The 23,386-nt window shown below is 51.6% G+C and overlaps 1 protein-coding gene across 6 annotated transcripts in view; it reads left to right on the top strand.

The window, feature by feature from the left end:
- The window catches only part of LOC105477737 (IQ motif and Sec7 domain ArfGEF 1), a 392,170-nt gene that overhangs the window by 119,464 nt on the left and 249,320 nt on the right, over positions 1-23,386 (top strand). For 5 of the 6 annotated variants that reach the window (XM_071092237.1, XM_071092238.1, XM_024791483.2 and 2 more), the window contains exon 2: positions 5,107-5,136. The exons of the other annotated variant lie outside the window; for it this stretch is intronic. In XM_071092237.1, coding sequence (XP_070948338.1) covers positions 5,107-5,136 — 30 coding nt within the window. The remainder of the gene's footprint in view (positions 1-5,106; positions 5,137-23,386) is intronic. 6 annotated transcript variants of the gene reach the window in all.

Genomic DNA, 23,386 nt, shown 5'->3' with positions numbered 1-23,386 from the left:
GTTTATAGGACTTACAGTTCCACATGGCTAGGGAGGCCTCACAATCATGGCAGAAGGCAAGGAGGAGCAAGTCACTTCTTACATGGATAGTGTCAGGCAAAGACAGAACTTGTGCAAGGAAACTCCCCCGTATAAAATCATCAAATCTCATGATACTTATTCACTATCACAAGATCAGCATGGGAAAGACCTGCCTCCAAGCCTTAATTACCCGCCACTGGGTCCCTCCCACAACACGTGGGAATTCAAGATGAGACTTGGGTGGGGACACACCCAGACCATGTCACCCACCCTGAGTTAATTTTTGTATATGGTGAGAAGTAAATGTTGTTTTAAAAGAATTTTGCAGGAACTCTGTAGGGAATATGGTGATTAATAAGACAGATGCAGTGCCTCCCCTCTTGGAGGTGACATTCTATTAAGAAAGACAGTAAGCAAGTAGACAAATAAGACAGTTTCAGACTGTGACATGTTCACAGAAGGATGAATGGGGTAATATGGCAGAGAATCTGGGGGTCCGGGGGAGGGCTATTTAGATAGGAGGGATACTGGGAAGGCCTGTCCTGGGAGCTGGTATTTAAAGTAAAATCTGAATCAGAAGACAGAGCCAGTGAAGTGAAAAGCCAGGGACAGGACAGACCTTCCAGGAAGAGGGAACAGCAGTGCCCTAGAGCTGGTGTTGGGGAGCTTGTCTGTGTGAGGGCAGAATGAAAGGGTGTAGCTGCAGTGGGGAGCTGAGGGGAAACTCCACCCTAAGAAGGTGGAGGAGTGAGCAGGGCCAGACACCACAGGCTTTGTGGGCTGTGTGTGGAATTTGGATTTTGTTCCAAGGGCAGAGTGCTGCAGAATGGATGTAGAGGAACCTGACTTGGACTGGGGAGCTGCTGAAGGCCTCATGGATGAGGGCCCTGAAATGTGCTTATGATCCATGTTAAGTAAGGAAGACAGCCAGAGAGTGATGTAAACTGTCATTTCCACTGCATAAAAAAATGGACAGGAAACAAAGCCCATAAGCATACATGCAAAAATGTGATAGCGATTACCTCCAGGTGGTAGGATTAGAGATGGTTTTTACTTGTTTTTCTTATGCTTTTCTACATCACGCCATATGAGAAAAACAATCATGGTGATTTGAGAACTTGAATTTGGATCAGTCACGGCACTTAGTTGCAGACAACAGAATCTACTTTTTCTAGTTTGAGCTAAGAGGGATTTATTTCCATGTGTTTTGACTGAGAGTCCAGGACCGAGCTTGGATATCCCATAGCCAGGAACAACACAACCTGGACCATCACCTAAATCCACCTGACTGTTGCCATAGAAACCCCACTGCCTGTGAGGCTCAAGCCTGGACACTGGAGCCAGTTGCTTTGGGAGGACCAGATGCCTCTCTTCCCTTCCAGCCAGGAGCTCTTTTCTCCACCCTGCTTCTCATCTTTCATGCCCATCTTCTCAGTCTGGGCAGGCCTCTGTCCAGAGGAGCTGAGAACATTCGCAGAACGAGAGCTGCAAGGGCATCTGGGAAAGGTAGATTTCAGTTTTCCAGAGGCTCAAGTCCAGTGATCATGGAAGGGGGGCTGCACACACGGTGAACGGGGCAGTCTGCAGGTTCTACCACAGAAGAGGAACAAGAGCGACAAACACAATCACTTGAGCCTTGGCCGTCTAAGAGCCAGCTGGAGGAAGGATTGGTTATCCACTGTGCTCTCGTGAGGACGGCCAGAGGCTCTCCTTGTCCGGGGAGCTCCTCGGCCACCTGTGAGGCAGTCTGATGCGTGCAGACTTACCCTCCCCAGGAGCAGCCTTCGGCCACTCCCAGCTGCTTTGGCCCTGGGGTAAGAGAGCTGGAGGCAGCTTGAACTGGTTTCTAGGGCTCCCAGGTAAACTGAGCCCTAGCTTCCCACAGTGGTGGATATCATGCGGTGCCATTGTTAACCCCCTTCTCTTTCTTTTCCCACCTCCCTAGCCCCTTTCTCTTCTCACTTCCCAAATTAACTCGTAGCTGAACCCTTATCTCCAGGTCTGCCTCAGGGACAGCCCATGCAAAGGCATTGGGGATCATCCTGTTCCTAGATCTCAGCTTTATCTGCAGGAACCAGAAGGCTCCAGGATGCTCCTGACCATCTGCTTCCTTGCCCATGCTGAGTGCCATCATAATCATGGGCACACATACATGCACATACAGGCACACCCACATACAGTGCACTCCACACATGTACACACATGCACACATGTATGCACAGGCACACATGCACAGGCATCCTCCACCCCAGGGGCTGCCCAGCCCCTCTCACTTTTCTTCCCACATTATTGCTCCTTTGGCCATAGGACGGGCGATGTTATGCCAGGGGCTCCAGGGCATCCTCTGCATGTGCCATCCTTGGTGTAAAAGATGACTCCACTGTGTATTGCTGTTGGAGTGTGGGTTCTGGGCCAGTGCAGTCCTGGCTTCCCACAGCAGACACTTCCTAGAGCCTGCTCAGTGCCAGGCCCCATGCTGGGCTCCAGTGTGTGGAAGGCACCATCTCCTCCAGATGTTCCCTTCCCTGCAGGCCCCCGCAGGTCAGCCTCTGAGCAGCCCTGCAGCAGCCTAATGGCCCAGAGCATGATCGCTTCCTCAAACCACACCTTGGGTAGGTGGTGAGAGAAGCAGCTTTATTCATCAACCTCTCTGTGCCAGGAACATACTTATCTCCTCACCACATTTTAGGGGCCAATTGCTGTCATCCCTAATCCGCAAATGAGGAAACTGGGGCTCATGGAGATTAAGTGACTTTTGAGGCCACCTGGAAGCCAGTAAGGGGTGAAGCTGGAACTGAGACCCAGGAGAGTCTGATGGCTCAGGGTCAGTGCTTGTCCCCTGGCGTCCCAGAATGTGGAGCTCCTGGCGTGGCTGCATGGCTATGCCTCAGCCACATAACAAGCACTGGAGACCCTGCTGTGAACGTGACAAAACCCTTACCCTCATGGCATTTTCGTCCCACTGAGGCAGACAGACCCTAAGAGACATAAGTAGAGAGCTTCACGTGGTCCTGAGTGAAGGCCACAAGACAGAGATCTGGGATAGAGGCGCAGAGGAGGAGCTGTGTGTTAGCTATCAAGTACCATGTGACAAGTGACCTCAAAACGTAGGAGCTGAAGACAGCAAATATCGTTGGTCTTGTGTTCTGTCCTGCTGAACCCATAGTTGGAGTCACCCTAAAGCAGGGGAGTTTCCTGCAGGAGTGCCCCAAATGTTCCCAAGCTGGAGTCAGTTGTCACTCCGAAGAAAGGATCCCTGAACACCTGGGTGACCAGTCCACAGCATTTATTAGGGAACTTAAACACATAGGCCTGTGGTGTCATTGCGATGGACAGAGAGAAAGGAGCTGCCTGCTCAGGCATGTCCGTAAGCGGGGCCCGGTTGCACCCTGTGTTTCTCGGTCAGTGCATAGGGGACTGGGGCACCCTACCTCTCCCTTCTGAGGTAAGAAACGCAGGAACAGTGTGGCTAGTGGCTCTGCCTCTGGGGCGCTCATGTGATTGCGGTCGTGATGTTGCCTAGGGCTGCAGCAGCGAGGGGTGGAAAATCTGCTTTTGGGCTCACACACATGGTTGGTGGCAGGGGGCTCAGGTCCTCACCACCTGGGCCACTTCCGGAGGATCTGCTCACAGAACAGGGCACCCTGGGTTGCTTCCCCAGGGTGAGCAACCTAAGATGGCGATGAAGTGAAGAACACACACACACACCACACACACACATGGCCTCTGCTTGCTTTCTTTTCTGTCCTGGTTATGATCAAATGGAAAACAAAAACAAAAAATTAAGAATTTTCAAAAGCTGCTCCTGGGATCACCTCTCCCCATCATCAGGCTTCCTGGGAATTCTCTGGAGGGTCTTCAGCCACCAGGGACTGGTCTGCACCTTGTCCCATGGCCCCCAGGGTCAAGGAGATGCCACAGGTGTCTGTGAGCCATTCCCGTCTCACATCACCACCTCACCTGCTGTCCTGGGGACTGTGTGATCCAAGTTGCTGTGCATCGATGCTGAATTAGAATTGCTGGACAGGGAGACCAAGGTCCTTCTAGAACAAGGGGTTTGCACTCAGGCACCTGGAACACACATTGCTGGGGACTACCTGCCTTCTGTCTCATTTGCTACTGGTGAGCGTGACCAGGCTGGGCAGCACCAAGGGAGGCCGGGTCTGAATCTGTGGGCAAGCTTGGTTCAGTGGGAAAGGCATCCCCTGGGGCTTGCTATGCTTATGGGCCGTGCAGCATGTGCTCTGACTTCTGGTCTGGGACGTTACTGAAAAGGCAATGAACAAAAAGACAAATATCTGACTTTGGGTTAAGTATGTTTTTATTTTTCTAGCTCTCTGGCAATAAAATCCAATTTGGGACATCCAGGGATTAGATTCCTGAATGTGTTTGCTCAAAGCCCTTTGCTCCTTAAGACCCAGGAAGCCCAAGCGAGGCTTTAGCCATCAGCTGCATGTGGTTTAATCCCAAAGTCCCTTTCCTTTGGTGTACAGAGCAGGAAGGGATCGCTGTCAACACCGCATAGTCACAGTCTCCGTGAAAGTTCAAGTGTGCAGTACAATCTGATTGTCCAATTTCTTGACATTCAAGCTTGTCTCCTTTGTAATGTGGTTGTAATTGATTTCTGATACTTGAAAATAGAGCTGGTTCTGGGGAAATACACTGGAAATACCAAGTAGGGGGTGCAGTGAGGCCAGTCACACTGCTCTCATTTATTCATTCATTCATTTAGTTGCTGCCCAGGTCAGAGTTCTGGAACCATAGACCCTCCTCTGGCTTTGCTCTTGACTCCTGGGGTGTATTCAAATCTTGGGAAAACAATTGCAGTCAAGGTGATGGAAACTGGAAGAGGGTGGGAAAGGAACCCTAAGTCTTCCAAGAAGAGTGGATTTTCTGAATACAGTTCCGGGTCAAAAGAACAGCAGCAAGAGACCCTGGAGGATTGGGCCTGGGGATGTCTGCTGAGGCTGGGGAGGGGACGCTGGGAGCAGCTAGGGACGTCAGGGTCCCCGCATCTACTATCGTCGTGCAGGTCTCCCGGAGCAGAGGCTTCTGGGCTCTAAGCACGTGCTCTTCTCGTTGCAGGTTTGAAGGAGAAAGCTCGCGGAGCGTCAGGTATGTGCTTCATCCACCTCTGTCCATGTGTCCGAATCCCGGTGGTGAGTGGCGCTGATGAAACCATGTGCTTTGATTTCTCCCCGCGGGTCTCCCAGGTCAGACCTCTCCTCCCCTGCTCCCTTTGGCCCTGGCGTGTGCCCCAAAGGCCTGGGCATGATCCGCAGGAGCACGTCTGTTGGCTCTGCATCCTGGAGCAAAAGCCCTGCCCAGCTTCCGTGTATTTAGAGTGACCTCTGCAGAGGTCACCTTTGTTGGTGGTTGTTCTGCCCTTTCTGGGGCTGGTGATGGCCCAGTGTGCCAAGGCTGTGACCCATCTAGGACCAGAAACTTCTATACCTGACACCCCTGGGGCTGGGTTGGCGGGGCCAGGGCAAGTCTAAGATGCTTGGTGGTGGGCCTGGCTCCAACCAGCCTCTAACAATGCGGGGTGTCTCCACGGCAGGTGTAGTGCCCCTGCCCATCCTCGCCCCACCAACCGAGGGTAGGTGGGGGTGGACATGGAGTGGGCTTTCTGCCAGAGGCTCTGACTGAACCTAGAAGAGGGTCTGGTCTGAGACAGTACCTGGGGTGTCAGTGCCCCAGCCAAGGAGCCTCGGGCCTGGCAGTTCTCAAGGCATGAGCTGGGGGACCAAGAAGGCCATGGGCATGGGAGATGGGTGTCAGCATGGTGAGGCTGGGGATGGGAAGGAGAGGCCAGGAGGCTGTTAAGAATCTATGGACTCCCAGTCCCCTTTGGCAGCAGGTGGACTTCCAGGTCTTAGGGTGGTGGCCTGAGGTGGCTGGTTTGTATTGTGATGTTACAGGCTGGGGAGATGAGATGTCCTGAGTTTGGCCCTGGGGATGCCAGCTGGAGTGGGGTCCTTCAGGTGTTGGCAGAAGAAGAGACAGAGCTGGGGGAGGCTGCATCCCAGGGGGCCTCTTGGGAGGCAGCACAGGAGGTGCCGAATCTTATACTTGGGGCAGTCAGCTATGTGCTTGGAGCAGAGGACATGGGCAGGGAGTTGGGCTCCAGGGAACCAGAGTCCAGGGAGTGAGAGGCAGGGTCTCGCAGGAAGCAGAGACATGCTCAGAAGGGGAACTGGAGAGAGAGAGGGTCCTGGAAGGACTGTGTGCAGGTGTGAAGCCCAAGTGAGGGGACCAGCTGGGGATGGTGCAGCACTTGGGCTGGCAAGAGTGGGAGCTAAAGGGGATAAGAGGGGGGCATGCCGGCGGGGATGGACGGAGAAAGGCTAGGGTCTGGGGATCCGAGGGAGGGGGCAGCAGGCCGTGATTGCAGCCTGAGGTGTGCACCACCGCACAGCCCCACCCTGGAACACAGGGCGGCCCTGAGGAGGAGGGGAGACTGCCCCTAGTGCACAATGGAGAAACCTCCAGAATGTACCATTAAATGAGGAAAGCAGAGTGCGAGAGTACACATCTCACGCTACTTTGGGGTAAGAAAGGTCAGATGGAAGTACGTATATTCTTATCTAATTTGTCAGCAAAAAGAAACAGGAAGGAAACAGATGGCTGTTAAGATGGTCCCTTCAGAGGGAGGGCAAGGGGCAGGGCCTCCAGTGCCTGAACGCCTCCTCAGGGCAGACCTAGGAGTATTCCTGAGGGTTCTGAACCCTGTCAATGTAATACCTGTTCAAACAATTAATTCAAAACAACAGGATAGGGAGAGGATGGGTTGCCAATCCCTGGGGCTGGCCCTGAGGTGGAAGGGGATTCCCACATGGACTTGAGGGGCTGCAGGCTCAGGAGGGGCTGCCTCTGTGGGCCCCTTTGGGATCTAAGCTTCCCCCAATGCCCCCCAGCTGCCCTTCTCCGTCTGTCTTCCAAGAAGGCAGCTGCTTACCTGAAACCCTCATTCTGTGAAAGTTCATGGTGGGCAGCGGGTCCCTCACAGGGGCGTCCTGAGAGCAGCCTGCTCTCACTGGTGACCTGAGCGGGGGCCAGTGAACATGTAGAGTGAGTGGACCCTCGTGGTGGGGATCCGGTCTGCCCCAGCCCCACCCGGCCCGGCACTCCCTCTGGCAGATCATCAGGAAAGCATTTGCCAGGCAGGCGCTGTGGAACCCAGCCCTGGAGGAGGAGCATGGGAACGACATTTCGGTGGGGGAACAGCATGCGCAGGGATCCCAGGAGCGAGCATGACTGGCGGCCTGGGGAGAACGAGGAATGGCCTCCGTGTCGCAGGGGGACTGACACGCAGAGCCGAGCATATGTTCCAGCTCCGAGCCACATGGCTCCCAGCAGGGCGCACAGACAGGAGAAGCCAGGCAAGGGAGAGCGCGGATGGAAGTTCCAGCAGGGAAGGCTGTGTTTAGTTCTTCCAAGGCTGAAGAATCCATCCCCAAAACGCCCTGCTGTGTGGACATTGCAGTAGACAGCGTTGCTGAGGCTAAGATGCCGGGGTCAGATGTGACTTGCCATGGCTTTACCTGCCCTGGCCCGTTGTCCCCATCATGCACAGACTCACGCTTGTAATCCCAGCACTTTGGGAGGCCAAAGCAGGAAGATCATTTGAGGCCAGGAGTCTAAGACCAGCCTGGGCAACATAGCCAGACCCCGTCTCTACCAAAAAAAAAAATTAAAAAAATTAAGGACACAGCCCTGAGAGACATCTCCTCCCCACCGGCTCTCACCCTGCCCCAAGGTCCCTGCTTGGTGAGATTCTTATTCTTTAAATTCAAATGATCGGAGTTGCCACCTTTCTGGTTTGCTTTTCTCAGCCTCCGGAGCAGCAGGGAAGTGCTTTTGCATGCAGAAGCCTGTTTGTGAATTCACGCTCACTACTTTTCCCTGAGGCAAAACATTTGCAAGATCAGATATATTCATTTTCCACAAATGAAATGACTCATTTTTTGACCATTTTGCAAATGTAGGACTTTGCTCATTGTTCCCTGGGAGGATGTGTCTGCTTCTGACTCCATCAAGAGGAAGGCTCTGGAGGCCCTCAAATGTGAATCTTCTAATGATTTATTTATGGAAGAGGGACCATAGGAAGAGAAGAGGTTTGTGGAGTTTGGAGTCTACAAAAATGAAGGACCCGGTGGAGGGTCCAGAGAGAATGTGGATACTGGATTAAAAGTGCCAGGGCTTTCTGCAGGGTGCAGGCATTATCTTTTTTCCCCCCGGCACTCCGTCAAATCCTTGAAATTAACTCAACTATATTCAGTCATAGGAATAAGTTCCATTCAATGAGTTCTCACTATGGGTGGGGCCTCACCTCATCTGCACAACCAACAGCACCTTTTTAAGAGAGTTATTATTGGCCCTTATTTTTTCAGCTTTGGGAAATTAAGGCTGAGCAGTACAAAACAGCTTGCCTAGGATGACGTGGATTTCGAGTGGAAAGGTGGCATGCCATGCACCAAAGCCTTTGCAAGTCAGTGTCGCCTGTGGTGCTTGTTGAAAATACAGATTTCCAGCCCCTATCCCTTTCATGCCTCACTCAGTAGGTCTGGGCAGGGTCTGGGAATCTGCATTTTTTTGAGACGGGGTCTTGTTCTTGTCCAGGCTGGAGTGCAGTGACGCCATCTCGGCTCACTGTAACCTTCACCTCCTGGGTTCAAGCGATTCTCCTGCTTCAGCCTCCCGAGAAGCTGGGATTACAGGCGCCTGCCATCAGGCCCAGCTAATTTTTATGTTTTTAGTAGAAACAGCGTTTCACCATGTTGGCCAGGCTGATCTTGAACTTCTGACCTCAAGTAATCTGCTTGCTTCAACCTCCCAAAGTGTTGGGATTACAGGCGTGAGTCACTGCGCCCAGCCTGAATCTACATTTTAAATAAGTGCCCACATGATCTTAACAGGCTGCTGGAACATATGGTCTCTCCAAGGAAACAGAATTTCTCCAAGTATGCCAGTGTCCAGTGGCAGCCACGTACCCTTCATAAGCATGAGCTGACTGAAGTGCAGAAATTTTGCTTCTAACCCTTAGAAGAATTCTTTTTTTTTTTTTTTTTTTGAGACTGAGTCCCACTCTGTCACCCAGGCTGGAATGCAGTGGTGTGATCTCAGCTCAATGCTACCTCCGCCTCCTGGGTTCCAGTGAGTCTCGTGCCTCAGCCTCCTGAGTGGCTGGGACTATAGGCGTGTGCCATCATGCTTGGCTAATTTTTGTATTATTAGTAGAGACGGAGTTTTGTCATGTTGCCCAGGCTGGACTTGAACTCCTGGGCTCAAGTGATCTGCCTGCCTCGGCCTCCCAATGTGCTGGGATTACTGCGCCCAGCCCTGACCTTAGAAGCATATTGCATGAGGTGGTCCCATACAGGTCGCCTCCCCGTCAGGACTCTGAACGTTGACAGGCATTTTCCAAAGGCAATAGCAAGGCTGGGACAATGGGGAGAGCCTGAGGACTCTTTTGTTTGGGGATGGTGGGGGAGCTTCTGGAGAAGGTGGGCCTGGTTACCAGCATTGGCTCAGCTGGAACCAAGATGTGTAAGTAAACGTAATTTGTCCAAACAAATTCAGTTTTCTGTCTCCATACCAAGGCAAAACAGCCTTTGTAATTAACTGGGCCTTTTTCCCCCAAACCCAAAATGAGAACACACAGTTTATTTTGTTCACAAGGAGATATGAAAACTGCTGAATGTGGCAGACAAAGCTGGAAGTGTTTGCTGTGCCAGGTAAACAGAACTGAACTCTTTCTCTCAGGAAGGAATGGGAGCAGGCTCCAAATGTGAGAGACGGGCTGGGGCTAGGCCAGAGACCTCTGCCATTGTCCAGCCATGTTTTGGAGGTGCTGGACTGAGGGCTGAGCCGGTGGCCTCTGGAGGCAAGTGGACCTTTCTTAGCACTGTGGAATCAAAAGAGTACAGGCACTTGGGGAAAATAATCTTGAATTCAAATCCTTTCTCTTTTTCTTACCCTCTGTGTCACCATGCAACAGCCACTGAGCTCTGCAAGCCTCAGATTTCACTCATTCAACAGTCTTTATTGAGCATCTGCTGTGTCTTTGTGCTAACTACTAAGGGTGTGAAGACCAATGAGATACAGTTAATTTCTTCCCCATGAAGAAATGGGAGTAAAGACTTTAGCCTGAAGGCCATGGACCAATTAAATGAGGCTGTAGATGGAACAGCACATGCCATGTCACAGTATTCAGTTAACATCCATTTCCTTTCTTCTCCCTCTGCCATAGTCTGTGGAGGGACACGGCTGCTCAGAATCCTGAGGGAGGGTCTGAGGCAAGCCCATGTTTGCATGAGCAGGAGGTGGTGGCCGCTGCTTGGAGAGTGTGCCCTTTTGGCTGTCCTCCTTCCTTCCTTTGCTCCCCTGGGTTTATGATTGAGATTTCTTGGGCATTCTTGACTTTGGTGGCCTTTTACTTTTCCATCTCCTTGAATTTCTGTGCTATATCCTGAGCAATTTCCTGAGGATGGTCTTCTAGTTCACTAGTGCTTTCTTCGGCTGTGTTCATTCTACCGTGTGGCCCATGAATTGTGGGTCCCTGAGACCCTTGAATGGCCTCTGAATGCCCTCAGCCTGCTTCCGGAGGCACTACTGGTCCTTTCTTTACACAGAAAGTAGAAAGATCTCATAAGAACTACATTCAAGTCACTGGGCAAAAACCCATCTGACTGGGTATATTTTGCGTTTTGATTTGTTTTCTGTGAACCTGTGTAGAGAAGTAATAACTGACTGTTTAGAAGATGGCGCAGAGATATTGGTGCAGGGGCAAGGGAGTCAACTAATGGGGAATTAGACTAAATCCCAAAATGCATTTAGTAAGCCTTGTCTAAACATCTGCTTCTATTGCAATCAAATCTTAAAAAGTACTTAGAAGGTGGTGACACAATGTGTATGTGTGCATCTGACCCAGGTCCGGTGTTTGGGAGAGTGAGGACTTTGAAACCAGGGTCTAAGCTGAATGACCTTGGCCAAATGACTCAAATTCCCTGAGCCTCAGTGTCCTCAAGTCAAATGGAAATGAAAACATCTAGCCCCCAGAGTTTTCTTGATCTTGTCCACATCTGACTCTCCATACTCACCTCCATCACTGTGGTCATCACACTCTGGCCTTCTGGTGCCTCCATTCTTCCAAGCTCATTAGTGCCCCAGGGCCTTCGCCTGTGCCATTCCCTCAGGCTGGAACATGCTCCCCCAGGTCTCACCCAAGGTGGGTTCTCCTCAGTCCAATCCCCCTTCAGATTTTAGCTCCTCTTCCCTTATCATCCCACCTCAAGTAACCTACCCAATCTCTGCACATCAGCCTGTTTACTTCTGTCCCTTATCTGCCTGTCCCCACTGGAATGTCAGCAGGAACTTTGTCTTATGCAGTCCTATGCCTCAGTGCTCAGCCATGTGCCCTGACACAGCATGCTATTTTGGTCTCTATACTTGACACTTCCCACATCCAAGGGGAGCACCTCTGGAAGGAGGCCAGAGCTAAATGTGCTAAGCCTGCCTGTCCACATGCCTGGATGCTCCCACTTCTGTCCCTCCATCATGCACTTCTTTCTCTTTCCTAATTGCCTATCTAGGACTTCCAATACTATGTTGAGCCCAAATGACAAACATGACATCCTTGTCTTGTTCCTGATCTTAGCTAAAAAGCTTTCAGTCTTTCACTGCTGAGTATGATGTTAGTTGTGGATTTTTTTGTATATGGCCTTTATTATGTTGAGGTAGTTTCTTTCCATTCCTATTTTGTTTATTTTATTTTTAAATTTTTTTTTTTTTGAGATGGAGTCTCGCTCTGTCGCCCAGGCTGGAGTGCAGTGCCCAGATCTCAGCTCACTGCAAGCTCTGCCTCCCGGGTTCACGCCATTCTCCTGCCTCAGCCTCCGAGTAGCTGGGATTACAGGCGCCCGCCACCTCGCCCGGCTAGTTTTTTGTATTTTTTAGTAGAGACGGGGTTTCACCGTGTTAGCCAGGATGGTCTCGATCTTCTGACCTCGTGATCCACCCGTCTCGTCCTCCCAAAGTGCTGGGATTACAGGCTTGAGCCACCGCGCCCGGCCAAATTTTTAGGTTTTCCCTCTATTGTTGATTTCTTACTTCATCCCATTGTGGTCCCAGAAGTTACTTTGTAAGCTATTTTCTAAAATCGCTTGAGACTTAAATTGTGGCTTACCCTGTGGTCAATCCTGGAGAAAGTCCACATCCACTGAGGACTCTGCATTCTGTTGAGTGGAGTGTCCTGTTAGATCTAGTTGGTGTCTCGAGTTGCTCAAGTACTCAATTCTGCTTCCTTACTTATCTCAGGTCTGGTTGTTCTATCGTTATGGAGAATAGGGTATTGAAGCACCACCTATTAATGAGTAACTGTCTAACGAATAACGGATGACTCCCTCCAGTTGTGTCAGTTTTTGCTTCATATATATATACACACACACACACACACACACATATATATACACACACACACACACACACATATATATATATATATATATATATATATATATATATATATATATATATATATATTTGCTTCATATATATATAAGTTCCAGCTTCCTGGCGTTTCTGTGTCAGGCAGTGAATCTGTGGGTGCAGATGCCCATTAGCACCCATCAGGGAGCTTTCTCCTGGGTTCCTCAGGAGCCTGAGGAAGGTCCAGAAGGCCCTGCCCTTGTGTATGGCTGGCAGCTCAGGGGGCACAGCCTTGAACATGCAGTGACCCTGCCCACTACTGATGTGGCCAGGGATGGTCCTGGAGTTCCACCAGTCAGATAAGTTTCTCCTTCCCCCCACAAGAGAGCACGACCAGGAAGGAAGAATTGGGCTGGGGACAGGGTGGGAGTGTTGTGGGGCCCCTTGGCTCCCCCATGTGGATTTTCTATATGCGTAACAGACCAATGTGTGGCTACCCAGTGCTGCTGTCCTTAAAATCTGTCCTTGACTCTCATCCCATTGGCTTTGGGGCCCTCCATGCCCTGCCTCCTGATGACCTTTCCACCCACTCCAGCCTTCCTCTCCACTACACATGTTGAAGCGTCCAGTTTGCCACAGGCACAATCACACCTCCGTCTCTTTGCACGTGCGGTTTCCTGTCTAGGAAGCCTGAATACCAGCCACCCAGCCAAGCTCCTCTGGGCTCCTGGAGATGGCTCAGACACAGATCCCACTGTAATGACCTCACTGCCCAGCTGGGAAGGTGAGACAAGGACAGAAACCATCTACAATCCAGAGCCATCTGTTCACAGCTGCAAAGGAAAGACACGCACAGCACCGTGCACGCCCACCTGCTGCAGGAGGGGTGGGGACAGCTTCTGAAAGGGGTGGGTCTAGCGGGACTCCATTGCCTGGGTGTGACCACAGGAATTGGCCAGGAGGCATCCCAGGTCGAAGAAAGCCAGAGTGGCAGGAACACATAGTACAGATGTAGGCTGGGGACTGGGACTGGGATCAGCCCCCTTGGTGGCAGGGCAGCCCTCTATGAGTGCACTTTGCTCTGGGTCTCCAAACTGAACTATCCCCAGCTCAGCCCCGATGGCTAAACTTCTGCTAATGAGACCTTCCCTCCTCTTCCAGGAGCTTCAGGCCTGGCTGGCTGGGCCAGGGGCTGTCTTATACCCCTCACCAGTCCAAGCCCAGTTCCACAGGATGGGCTCGGGGTTTTGTTCTAAAGGGCAGGGGATCTGCTGGAGCAGTCCTGCAGGGAGTGCCTGCTTTAACTTCCATTGGACCAGACTCCTCTGGCTGCTGGGCACAGGGGCTCTGGGCTGAAAGAGGAAGCCAGGAACCCTGAGGAGGACACAGGGGTCAGCCCTGAGACAGAAGCCCTAGCCTGGCCTGGACACTGGAGGAGAGAGGAGAGGGAGGGGAGAGGGGAGAGGGAGGGGAGAGGAAGTGAAGGGAGTAGATAGGGGAGCGGAAAGAAAAGGCAGGGAGGCATGGGAGGGAGAATGGGGTAGCGAGGAGAGGGGGCAGCCCATAGGTATTCACTGGAAGGTGCCCCTGCAGGACTTGTTGAGGGAGTGGCTGTCTCCTGAGAGAGAAAGAAAAGAACCAAGAACTTTTTTTTTTTGTTTTTGAGATGGAGTCTCACTCTATCACCCAGGCTGGAGTACAATAGAGCAATCTAGGCTCACTGCAACCTCCGTCTCCCGGGTTCAAGCGATTCTCCTGTCTCAGCCTCCTGAGTAGCTGAGATGATAGGTGCCAGCCACCACACCGGGCGAATTTTTGTATTTTTAGTAGAGGCGGGATTTCACCATGTTGGCCAGGCTGATCTCAAACTCTGGACCTCAGGTGATCCACCCGTCTCAGCCTCCCAAAGTGCTGGGATTATAGGCATGAGCCACCGCGCCTGGCTGGAACTAAGAACAAATTTGGATTTTTGTCTTGAAGAACTAGGAGGACAGCAGTGCTTTTTACTGAGATAGAGCAGATGAGGAAGAGAGACTTGAGAAGAAAAAAACAAGTGCCCTTTAAGTCTCATGAAGTCTTATGTCTCAGAGAGCTCCATGGTTTCCACAGCTATTATTTGAAAATAGTATATTAGGCCGGGCGCGGTGGCTCAAGCCTGTAATCCCAGCACTTTGGGAGGCCGAGATGGGCGGATCACGAGGTCAGGAGATCGAGACCATCCTGGCTAACACGGTGAAACCCCGTCTCTACTAAGAAATACAAAAAATAGCCGGGCGAGGTGGCAGCGCCTGTAGTCCCAGCTACTCGGGAGGCTGAGGCCGGAGAATGGCGTGAACCCAGGAGGCGGAGCTTGCAGTGAGCTGAGATCCGGCCACTGCACTCCAGCCTGGGCGACAGAGCGAGACTCCGTCTCAAAAAAAAAAAAGTATATTAATATTTCTAAACATTCATTTAAAGCAATATGATATTTATTCTTTACTGTTTTCCTGTTGATAGACCATTAAAGTTGCTTTCAATTTCAGTAATGCTACAGTGAACATTTGGCACGTAAATCTTTGTCAGCCTCCCTGATTATTTTCTTCATTATGTTCCCAGAGTAGAATTACTAGGTCAAAGGCTAAAAAGATTTCAGTTTCTTAGTCCATATTGCCACATACATTTTCCAAGAGAAGCATCTAAGATGCGACCTCCCTGCATCCTCTCTACTCTATTGCAATTGTTCTGATCCTTGTAATTAGATATTTGGGAAATATTATTTTACTTCCAAATATCATGCAGTGTCCATGGGGAGTCTGACTTATGAGGAATAGAAGAGAACTCTCTTTTTTGTTTTTGTTGTTGTTTTGTTTTTTTGAGATGTAGTTTCACTTCTGTCGCCCAGCCTGAAGTACAGTGACTTGATCTTGGCTCACTGCAACCTCCGCTTTCTGGGTTCAAGTGATTCTCCTGCCTCAGCCTCCCAAGTAACTGGGATGACAGGCACCCACCACCATACCCAGATAATTTTTCTATTTTTTGTAGAGACAGGGTTTCAGCATGTTGGTCAGACTGGTCTGGAACTCCTGACCTCAGATGATCCTCCCGCCTCAGCCTCCCAAAGTGCTGGGATTACAGGCATGAGCCACTGTGTCTGGCTGAAGAGAACTTTTTCTAATGATGTAGACATGATAGTACTTCCTCCCTCCAACATGACCTTGTGGATAGAATTCAGGTGTTCAGGCCACTGAGCCTGCCCCTGTTTTGACCCTCGTCCTGTGGTGTGGGGCCTCCCCGACCCCATCCTGCTCCTATTCTGAACTTTGCTACTGTTCCCCTACTTCCCTGACGTGTCACCTTTGCATGTCAGAGAGACTCAGGGCTAGGAATGGACGTCCACCAACCATTTTCCAGGAAATCTAATGAACAGCCCCTGTTGGGCCATGATTTTCAGCTGGTCCCTGAGTGATGAATCACTCAGGGACCAGCACACACAATGCAATCTGTCTGACTGACACTCTGCTACAACATGCAGTCGGGTTGGGAGTGGTTGGGGGCAGAAGGGGCTGTGACAGGGGCTCCCGATAGCATCGTCCACCTCTTTCTTAGAGAAACCCAATACCTGACGTTAGGTGTGCATGTGGCTGCTAAGACATAGAATTTCCCAGCCTCCTCTGCAACGAGGTTGCTGGTACAACCAAGCTGTCCCTCCAGCAGGGGAAGGGAAGTGATTTGTGTCGACTTCCAGGATATTTACTCACAGAGACCCTTCTTTCTGACCCTGTGCCTGTCCTGCTGCTGGAGACTTTAGCTCTGAAGCTGCAGCTCCATCCTGGCCCAGGGGGATGAGGGCACCCCCTTTGGGATGACCGGGCCACAAGGGAGAGGAGCTCCCTGGCACTGCCCCACCAGGCCAGCCCTGGAGCATCTGCTTTCACACTGAAATGCCCGAGACACAAACTTCTATTTGCCACTCTCAGGTGGGGCTCTTTGTCTCAGCAGCTGAGCCCTGTCTTACGCAGTACAACAGTCTTGGAGGGCACTTTCCCACATCCTTGCCTGGGGTCAGGCTGTGCCAGGGACCACAGCTGTGTGATTTTCAGCCCTCCCGCCGTAGGTGAGAGCCACACTCAGCTCCCACCCACTGTGCTCTCCAGGCACTTGTGAGGAAATCAAATGCGTGAAGGTGGAGACTCCCACTAAAAGCATTATCTTCCAGGGCGCCCCTTGTTCCTCCTCCCAAACTCCTGTTGCCCTGACTCTTCCCCATGCAGATGCTTGTTTGGAAATGTGGTGTGCTGTCTCCTTCCTGGCTCAGGCCTGCAGATTCTAATAAATAACTTGGGAACAGGCTGCCTCACGCGTGATCCAACCTGCTTATTGCTAGAAAGATGAGTTTGGAACTGACAAGTTCCCTGCTAAGCTGACACGTTTAAAAGCTTAATTTGAAAAACCAACCACATTCCCTTTGCAGAATGAAGGCAAAGATGAGGACGTGGTCAAGCCTCAGCCTGAACTCTCACTGTAAGGAGACAGACAGATTTAGAACTTCCCAGGTGTCTGGTCCTGTCCGTATAATTTCTTTTTTTTTTTTTTTTTTTTTTTGAGACAGAGTCTTGCTCTGTCGCCCAGGCTGGAGTGCAGTGGCCGGATCTCAGCTCACTGCAAGCTCCGCCTCCCGGGTTTAGACCATTCTCCGGCCTCAGCCTCCCGAGTAGCTGGGACTACAGGCGCCCGCCACCTCGCCCGGCTAGTTTTTTGTATTTTTTAGTAGAGACGGGGTTTCACCGTGTTAGCCAGGATGGTCTCGATCTCCTGACCTCGTGATCCGCCCATCTTGGCCTCCCAAAGTGCTGGGATTACAGGCTTGAGCCACCGCGCCCGGCCCCTGTCCGTATAATTTCTTAGTTGCCTTCCAGCCTATGCAGCCTGCAGCTTTGGAGAAAAGGAACTGTAATATGTATTAAAATATTAAAGTTCTTGACCCTGTTGGGAAAAAGTTCATAGTCCATTTGTTCCTCATTTTTCACTCGTAAGTGTCTCTAAAGTGTCTCACCATTCAGGGCTGGTCTAGATGTTATGTATTAAGAGAAAACTTGAGGTGTAATAGGGCACTGCAGGGTGGATTCTTCTCCCTCCTCCCGCTCTGCCTCTAGGACCGGGGTCTGGCAGGACTGTTCCCGGGAGCCTAGGGACTGTTCGTCATCCTTGCCTCACTGAGACCATCAACAGCCTGGATGATTTTTACTTTCACTTTTCATTTTCTATAAACTTTGAAGACAGGTCATGACTGTACCCCTCAGTGATGAGAACCTGTATCATGTAGAAGGCAGGGGTCCCTCTGTGGTATCTGCACCAAGGTGGGGCAACACAGCAGTGCAGAGGGCGGAGGAGCCAGCTTTGTGGCTGGGCCTTGGGGCAGCGGGCAGAGGGGAACACAGGGGTTGGGGGAAGCAGAGCTGCCAGGGCCTGGATCAGGCAGGAGTGGGAGTCTGGGGCTTGCACACGGGGACGGCACCTTCCGGTCTCACCTCCCGTCACATCCTGCAGCTCCTGCCTCAATACAGGAGCCAGATTTCCCAGGGTGCATCACCCTCTGGGCCTTTGACAGGCTGGGTCCTCCCCCAGGGTCACCCTCTTCCCTCCTCCCCAGTTTGCAATGCTCCTCACCCTTCAAGACTGCTCTTCTGGGGAATTTGGTCCTGACCCTGCCTGTTCTCTGTCCCCCCTCTTCCCGCCCCCACGACACACTCACCCTGTCTGTGCTTCCCTCCACTGAGTGGAATGGCCCAGGGATCAGCCCATCTGTGGGGAGGAGGTCTGCTCTTCAGGACGGCTTTCAAATCCAGCGAGCCCAGGCTCCGTCATCTGTGTGGCCTTGGGCAAGCCTGGCCCTTGGGAGCCTGAGTTTCCCACTGTGAATGGGTCGAACAGCAGCCACCTCACAGCCCTACTGTGCTGGATGAGCTGTGCCTTGGGGTGTGGGGGGCCTGCACTTGTCACTGTGAGAGGCTGCAGCTGTCAGTGCTAACCCTGGAATCCCACCCCCAACATGGCGGGTGTGGGGACTGCCTAGACGGAGTAAGCAAGAAGGGGAGGTGAGGGGCTGGTGGTGAGGGGCAGCATTGGAGGATGACAGGGGACGCTGCCTTCCTGAGGACGCTGCCCAGCAGTGGTTGTTCCCAGCTCTTCTCAGTATCCAGGCCTCAGCCATCCCTCCCTTCCCTGCAGCCTTGGCTCCCCTGGAAAGGATACGGGAGGGATTACCCTTTAAGGGGGTCTCGCCAGCCCCTGCTCCAGGGCTGCATTCTCAGCCCCTTTAATCCACCTGGGAGCCAGAGCAGGCTAGCCTGACATGTCCTCATTTCCCAGGTGACAGATGTGACACTCCACAGGCTTGAAGTGAGGACAACAAACTCAGAAGCCTGCAGGGGCCAGGCATGGAGAGGCAGGGACAGGGCCTGGGCCAGGGAGCCCCAGGGACTGTGGTGACCTGGAACCAGGAACTCCAACCAGAGGATGGCTCTGACCCAGCTCCAGAGACTGGTGCTTGAGGGAATGTCACCCAGGAGGCCAAATCTCATTACATACCCAAAACAAAGCAAAACAAAACAAAAACCCATAAACCTGCAATATTTTTTTCTGGTGTCTTTCACTTCTTGTGTTAGAATGAATTCAGAAATTCTAGACTTGGCCTCTGGACCCTCCTTCAAGACTCCTGGTTTAAGATTCATAATTTGATTTGTGGTAGAGTATAGGTGTGCATGGGAAACAGCATGCACAATGGCTCGGAGGCGGGCTGTGCCGGGCATGGGGAGCAGAATGGACGTGACTGAGGGCCCCCAGATTTTACCTTGCCCCCGTACCAGGCCTCCCTCCTTCCTCCCTCTGTGAGGATGGCCATGATGAGTGTCTCTATGGTGCTCTCCTGGGTGAGGAGGAAGGTCCTGTTATCAGCACACTAGTACAGATGCGGACATTGAGGCACACAGAGGAAGTGGCCTACTCAAGGTCATTATTAAAAAGTCACAAACAATAGATGTTGTTGTGGACATGGTGAAAAGGAAGTGCTTATTCACTGCTGGTGGTGTAAGTTAGTACAACCTGTGTAGAAAATAGTATGGAGATTCCTTAAAGAACTAAAAGTAGATCTACCGTTGGATCCAGCAGTCCCACTACTAGGTATCTACCCAAAGGAAAAGAAGTCACTATATCAAAAAGACACCTGTTGGCTGGGCATGGTGGTTCACGCCTATAATGCCAGCACTTTGGCAGGCCAAGGGGGGCAGATCACCTGAGGTCAAGAGTTCAAGATCAGCCTGGCCAACATGGTGAAACCCCATCTCTACTAAAACTACAAAAATTAGCCGGGTGTGGTGGCATGCGCCTGTGGTACCAGCTACTTGGGAAGCTGAGGCAGGAGGATCGCTTGAACCTGGGAGGTGGAGGTTGCAGTGAGCTGAGAGTGTACCACTGCACTCCAGCCTGGGCAAAAGAGTGAGACTCTGTCTCAAAAATAAGACACCTGCATGTGTATGTTTATTGCAGCACAATTCACAATTGCAAAAATGTGGAACCAACTTAAGTGCCCATCCACTAATGAGTGGATAAAGAGAATGTGGTATGTCTACACCATAGAATACTACTCAGCCATAAAAAGGAATGACATAATGTCTTTTGCAGCCACTTGGATGAAGCTGGAGGCCATAATTCTAAGTGGAGTAACTCAGGAGTGGAAAACCGAAACTGCCATGTTCTCACTTATAAGTGGGAGCTAAACTATGAGTACATAAAGGCATATGGTGTGATATAATGGACTTCACAGACTCAGAAGAGGGAGGGTGGGAGGGGGGCTGGGAAAAAAAAAAAAGTATGTGTCTGGTACAATGTACACTACCCTGGTGACCCCTGCACTGAAGTCTCAGAATTCACCACTATACAATTCATCCGCATGACCAAAAACTGCTTGTATACCAAAAGCAATAAAAAATATATTTAAAATAACAACCTTAAAAGGACAGCAGCAGTGATTTGGCATGGGCGAGCCTCATCCCTGGCTGGCCCCTGGACTCTCCTACCATTACCTTCTAACCTGCAGAAGAAGGTGACCATACTCCCAGCTACAGATGAGGAAGTTGAGGTTCTTTTTGCTTTTTGTCACTTGCTAAGTGCTGGAGCTTTGAGGCCCAGAGCTGTGACTTCACAGTGATACTCTGAACCCTGCATTCTGGAGGGCTGGGCTGGCCCTGGGGACTGTTGACTTCCACACCCACGTTTCCTGTATGCAGCCCAGAGCAGGATTGCCACATTGAGGAGGTTATTCTTTTTTTAGCGGGGACAGAGTCTCACTCTGTCACCCAGGCTGGAGTGCTGTGGTGTGATCTTGGCTCACTGCAACCTCCTGTGTTCAAGTGATTCTCGTGCCTCAACCTCTCGAATAGCTGAGATTACAGGCGTCCCCCACCACGCCTGGCTAATTTTTGTATTTTTAGTAGACACGGAGTTTCACCATCTTAGCCAGGCTGGTCTCAAACTCTTGGCCTTAAGTGATCCACCTGCCTCGGCCTCACAAAGTACTGGGATTACAGGCATGAGCCACTGCGCCCTGCCCTTGAGTGAGTTATTTTGACCAGCTCAGGCCCAGCCCTTGACTGCAGCTGTCCTTGGTGCTGGACACTTCAGCTGGCTGAGGTTTTATGGTGGTTATCACCACCCGCCCACCGAGCTGTGTGCTGCTGTTCCCTCCTAGCCTGGCTGTGCTAAATTCCTGGCTTCTAAATCAGGACAGAAGGGTGCGGAGGCACCAGAAAAGGAAAGAGACAGAGACTTGGGGTGAACTCTTACAGTGAAGTTGACACGTGAAGGGACAGTATTTATGTCCATGGTGAGACTCAATTTGAAGGTAAGAACTTGGTCCCAGAGAGAAATGAAACAGAGAGGCCAAGGGCTACAAGGCAGTAGGGGAAGGGGCCTACTATTGGGGAGTAAAGTGTAATTTAATAAACCAGTCCACTGCATGCCTGGAATTAGCTAAGCCTGACCTCAGGCACCCCTCAATTCCAGGATGCCATTGTCTGGGATGGGGGACCTTAACTGTGCTGTGCTCTCAGCCATCGGCTCACCCTGGGCTGTGGGGGCCTCACCCATAACACCCCTACCTGAGTGTGCGCCCCATGGACTGAGGTCCCCATGGGGGCAGGGCACTCTTCTGCTTGGCCTGGGAGGCCCCAGGCCTTAATAAGCAACATGTCTGTGTTCACACATGTGCCTCTCTGCAGGAGTGGGCATCAAGTTGGAAAAAACCCGCTCTTGCCCTCCTGGTGGATGCACAGGCCACCCTGGGGTTTGGCAAATGTCCCGGCTGGGGTGGGGAGGGTGCACCAGTCTGAAGACATAAAGGACCCCATTTGTTTTCATGAGGCCCTACATTGACTAAAGGGATACTGTACTGCCTTGGACCCCTAGAGAGTGAGAGCAAGGACCTCAGAGGCCGGCAGAGGTGGATTCCAGCCTGCTCTGCCCTCCTACCTGTGGGTCCTCCTTCCCCTGTGCTGCAGGACTCTGCACACAGCATCCTGAGGATCCCTGGCCCTCCCACATCCTCAGCAGTCTCTTATTCCTAGACAAGCCACACGGTGGATTGTGAAGACAGAGGCCCTGGGTTTAAATCCCACCCGTATCACCCACCAGCACGTCCTTTGCCCACTTTCGGCCTCTGTTTTCTCCTCTGTGTACTGGAGCAGTCGCCCTCTGCCTGCCTATCTCAGAGGCGAGGCATGCTGTGCATAGCACAATGCTATGGGCTGTTTCAGGGACCCAAGGGGTGCAAGGACCCAAAGGCTGAGCCCAGGGCAGGTGTGACAGGTGGGGCTAAGGGACCAGTTGAGTGTATGCATTCTAATAGCCAGTGACCAGAAGCAACCATTCGCAAATCCATTAGCGAAGGTCATGTTTACTCCCTCTTGTTAACACAGTCATCTATTTGCACAGAGCCCTTGCGGTTTATTGGCAACATTATTTCCTGTCACAGACAGCTCTGCTCAGTCTCTAAAATGCAGGGACTGGCCAGATGTGGTGGCTCACACCTGTAATCTCAGCACTTTGGGTGGCCAAGGTGGGAAGATTGCTTGAGGCTAGGAGTTCAAGACCAGCCTGGGCAACATAGCCAGACCCCATTTCTTAAAAAACAAAAAAATTAAATTAGCTGAGTGTAGTGGTACATGCCTGCAGTCCCAACCACTTAGGAGGCTGAGGCAAGAGGATCGCTTGAGCCCAGGAGTTCAACACTGCAGTGAGCAATGATTGCACCACTGCACTCCAGCCTGAGTGACAGATGTTAGTCTCTTGAAAAAGTAAAAATAAAAACAACTAAAATGGGCTGGGCGCAGTGGCTCACGCCTGTAATCCCAGCACTTTGGGAGGCCGAGGCGGCGGATCATGGGGTGATGAGATCGAGACCATCCTAGTTAATACGGTGAAACCTCGTCTCTACTAAAAATACAAAAAATTAGCCGGGCATGGTGGTGGGCACCTATAGTCCCAGCTACTCGGGAGGCTGAGGCAGGAGAATGGTGGGAACCCGGGAGGCGGAGCTTACAGTGAGCCGAGATCGCACCACTGCACTCCAGCCTGGGCAACAGAGCGAGACTCTGTCTCAAAAAAAAAAAAAAAAAAAAGAAACAACGAAAAACATAAAGTGCAGGGTCTGCACCCGCCTGGGATTCCCTCCTGCTCATGCACCCATACCATGGCTCTCTGTGACTCACCAACTGCATGTTGCCTGCCTGCTCCACACCAGGACAGAATGTCACCCCAGTCCTACCTAGCATTTCCCCCATGCCTTGTTCCCAATAATCAGGACTCCACCGGGCGCCCAGGTTCACTCTCCAAACCGCACCTTTGCAAGTGCTCCCTCTGCTGGTCTGTTCCTCGCACTTTGGGCCCTCAGCTACCTTGTCCA

The sequence above is a fragment of the Macaca nemestrina genome, chromosome 2, assembly GCF_043159975.1.
Source record: "Macaca nemestrina isolate mMacNem1 chromosome 2, mMacNem.hap1, whole genome shotgun sequence".
NCBI lineage: Eukaryota > Metazoa > Chordata > Mammalia > Primates > Cercopithecidae > Macaca > Macaca nemestrina.
The sequence above is the reverse complement of the archived record's forward strand: the minus strand, read 5'-3'. Positions and strand labels throughout refer to the sequence as shown.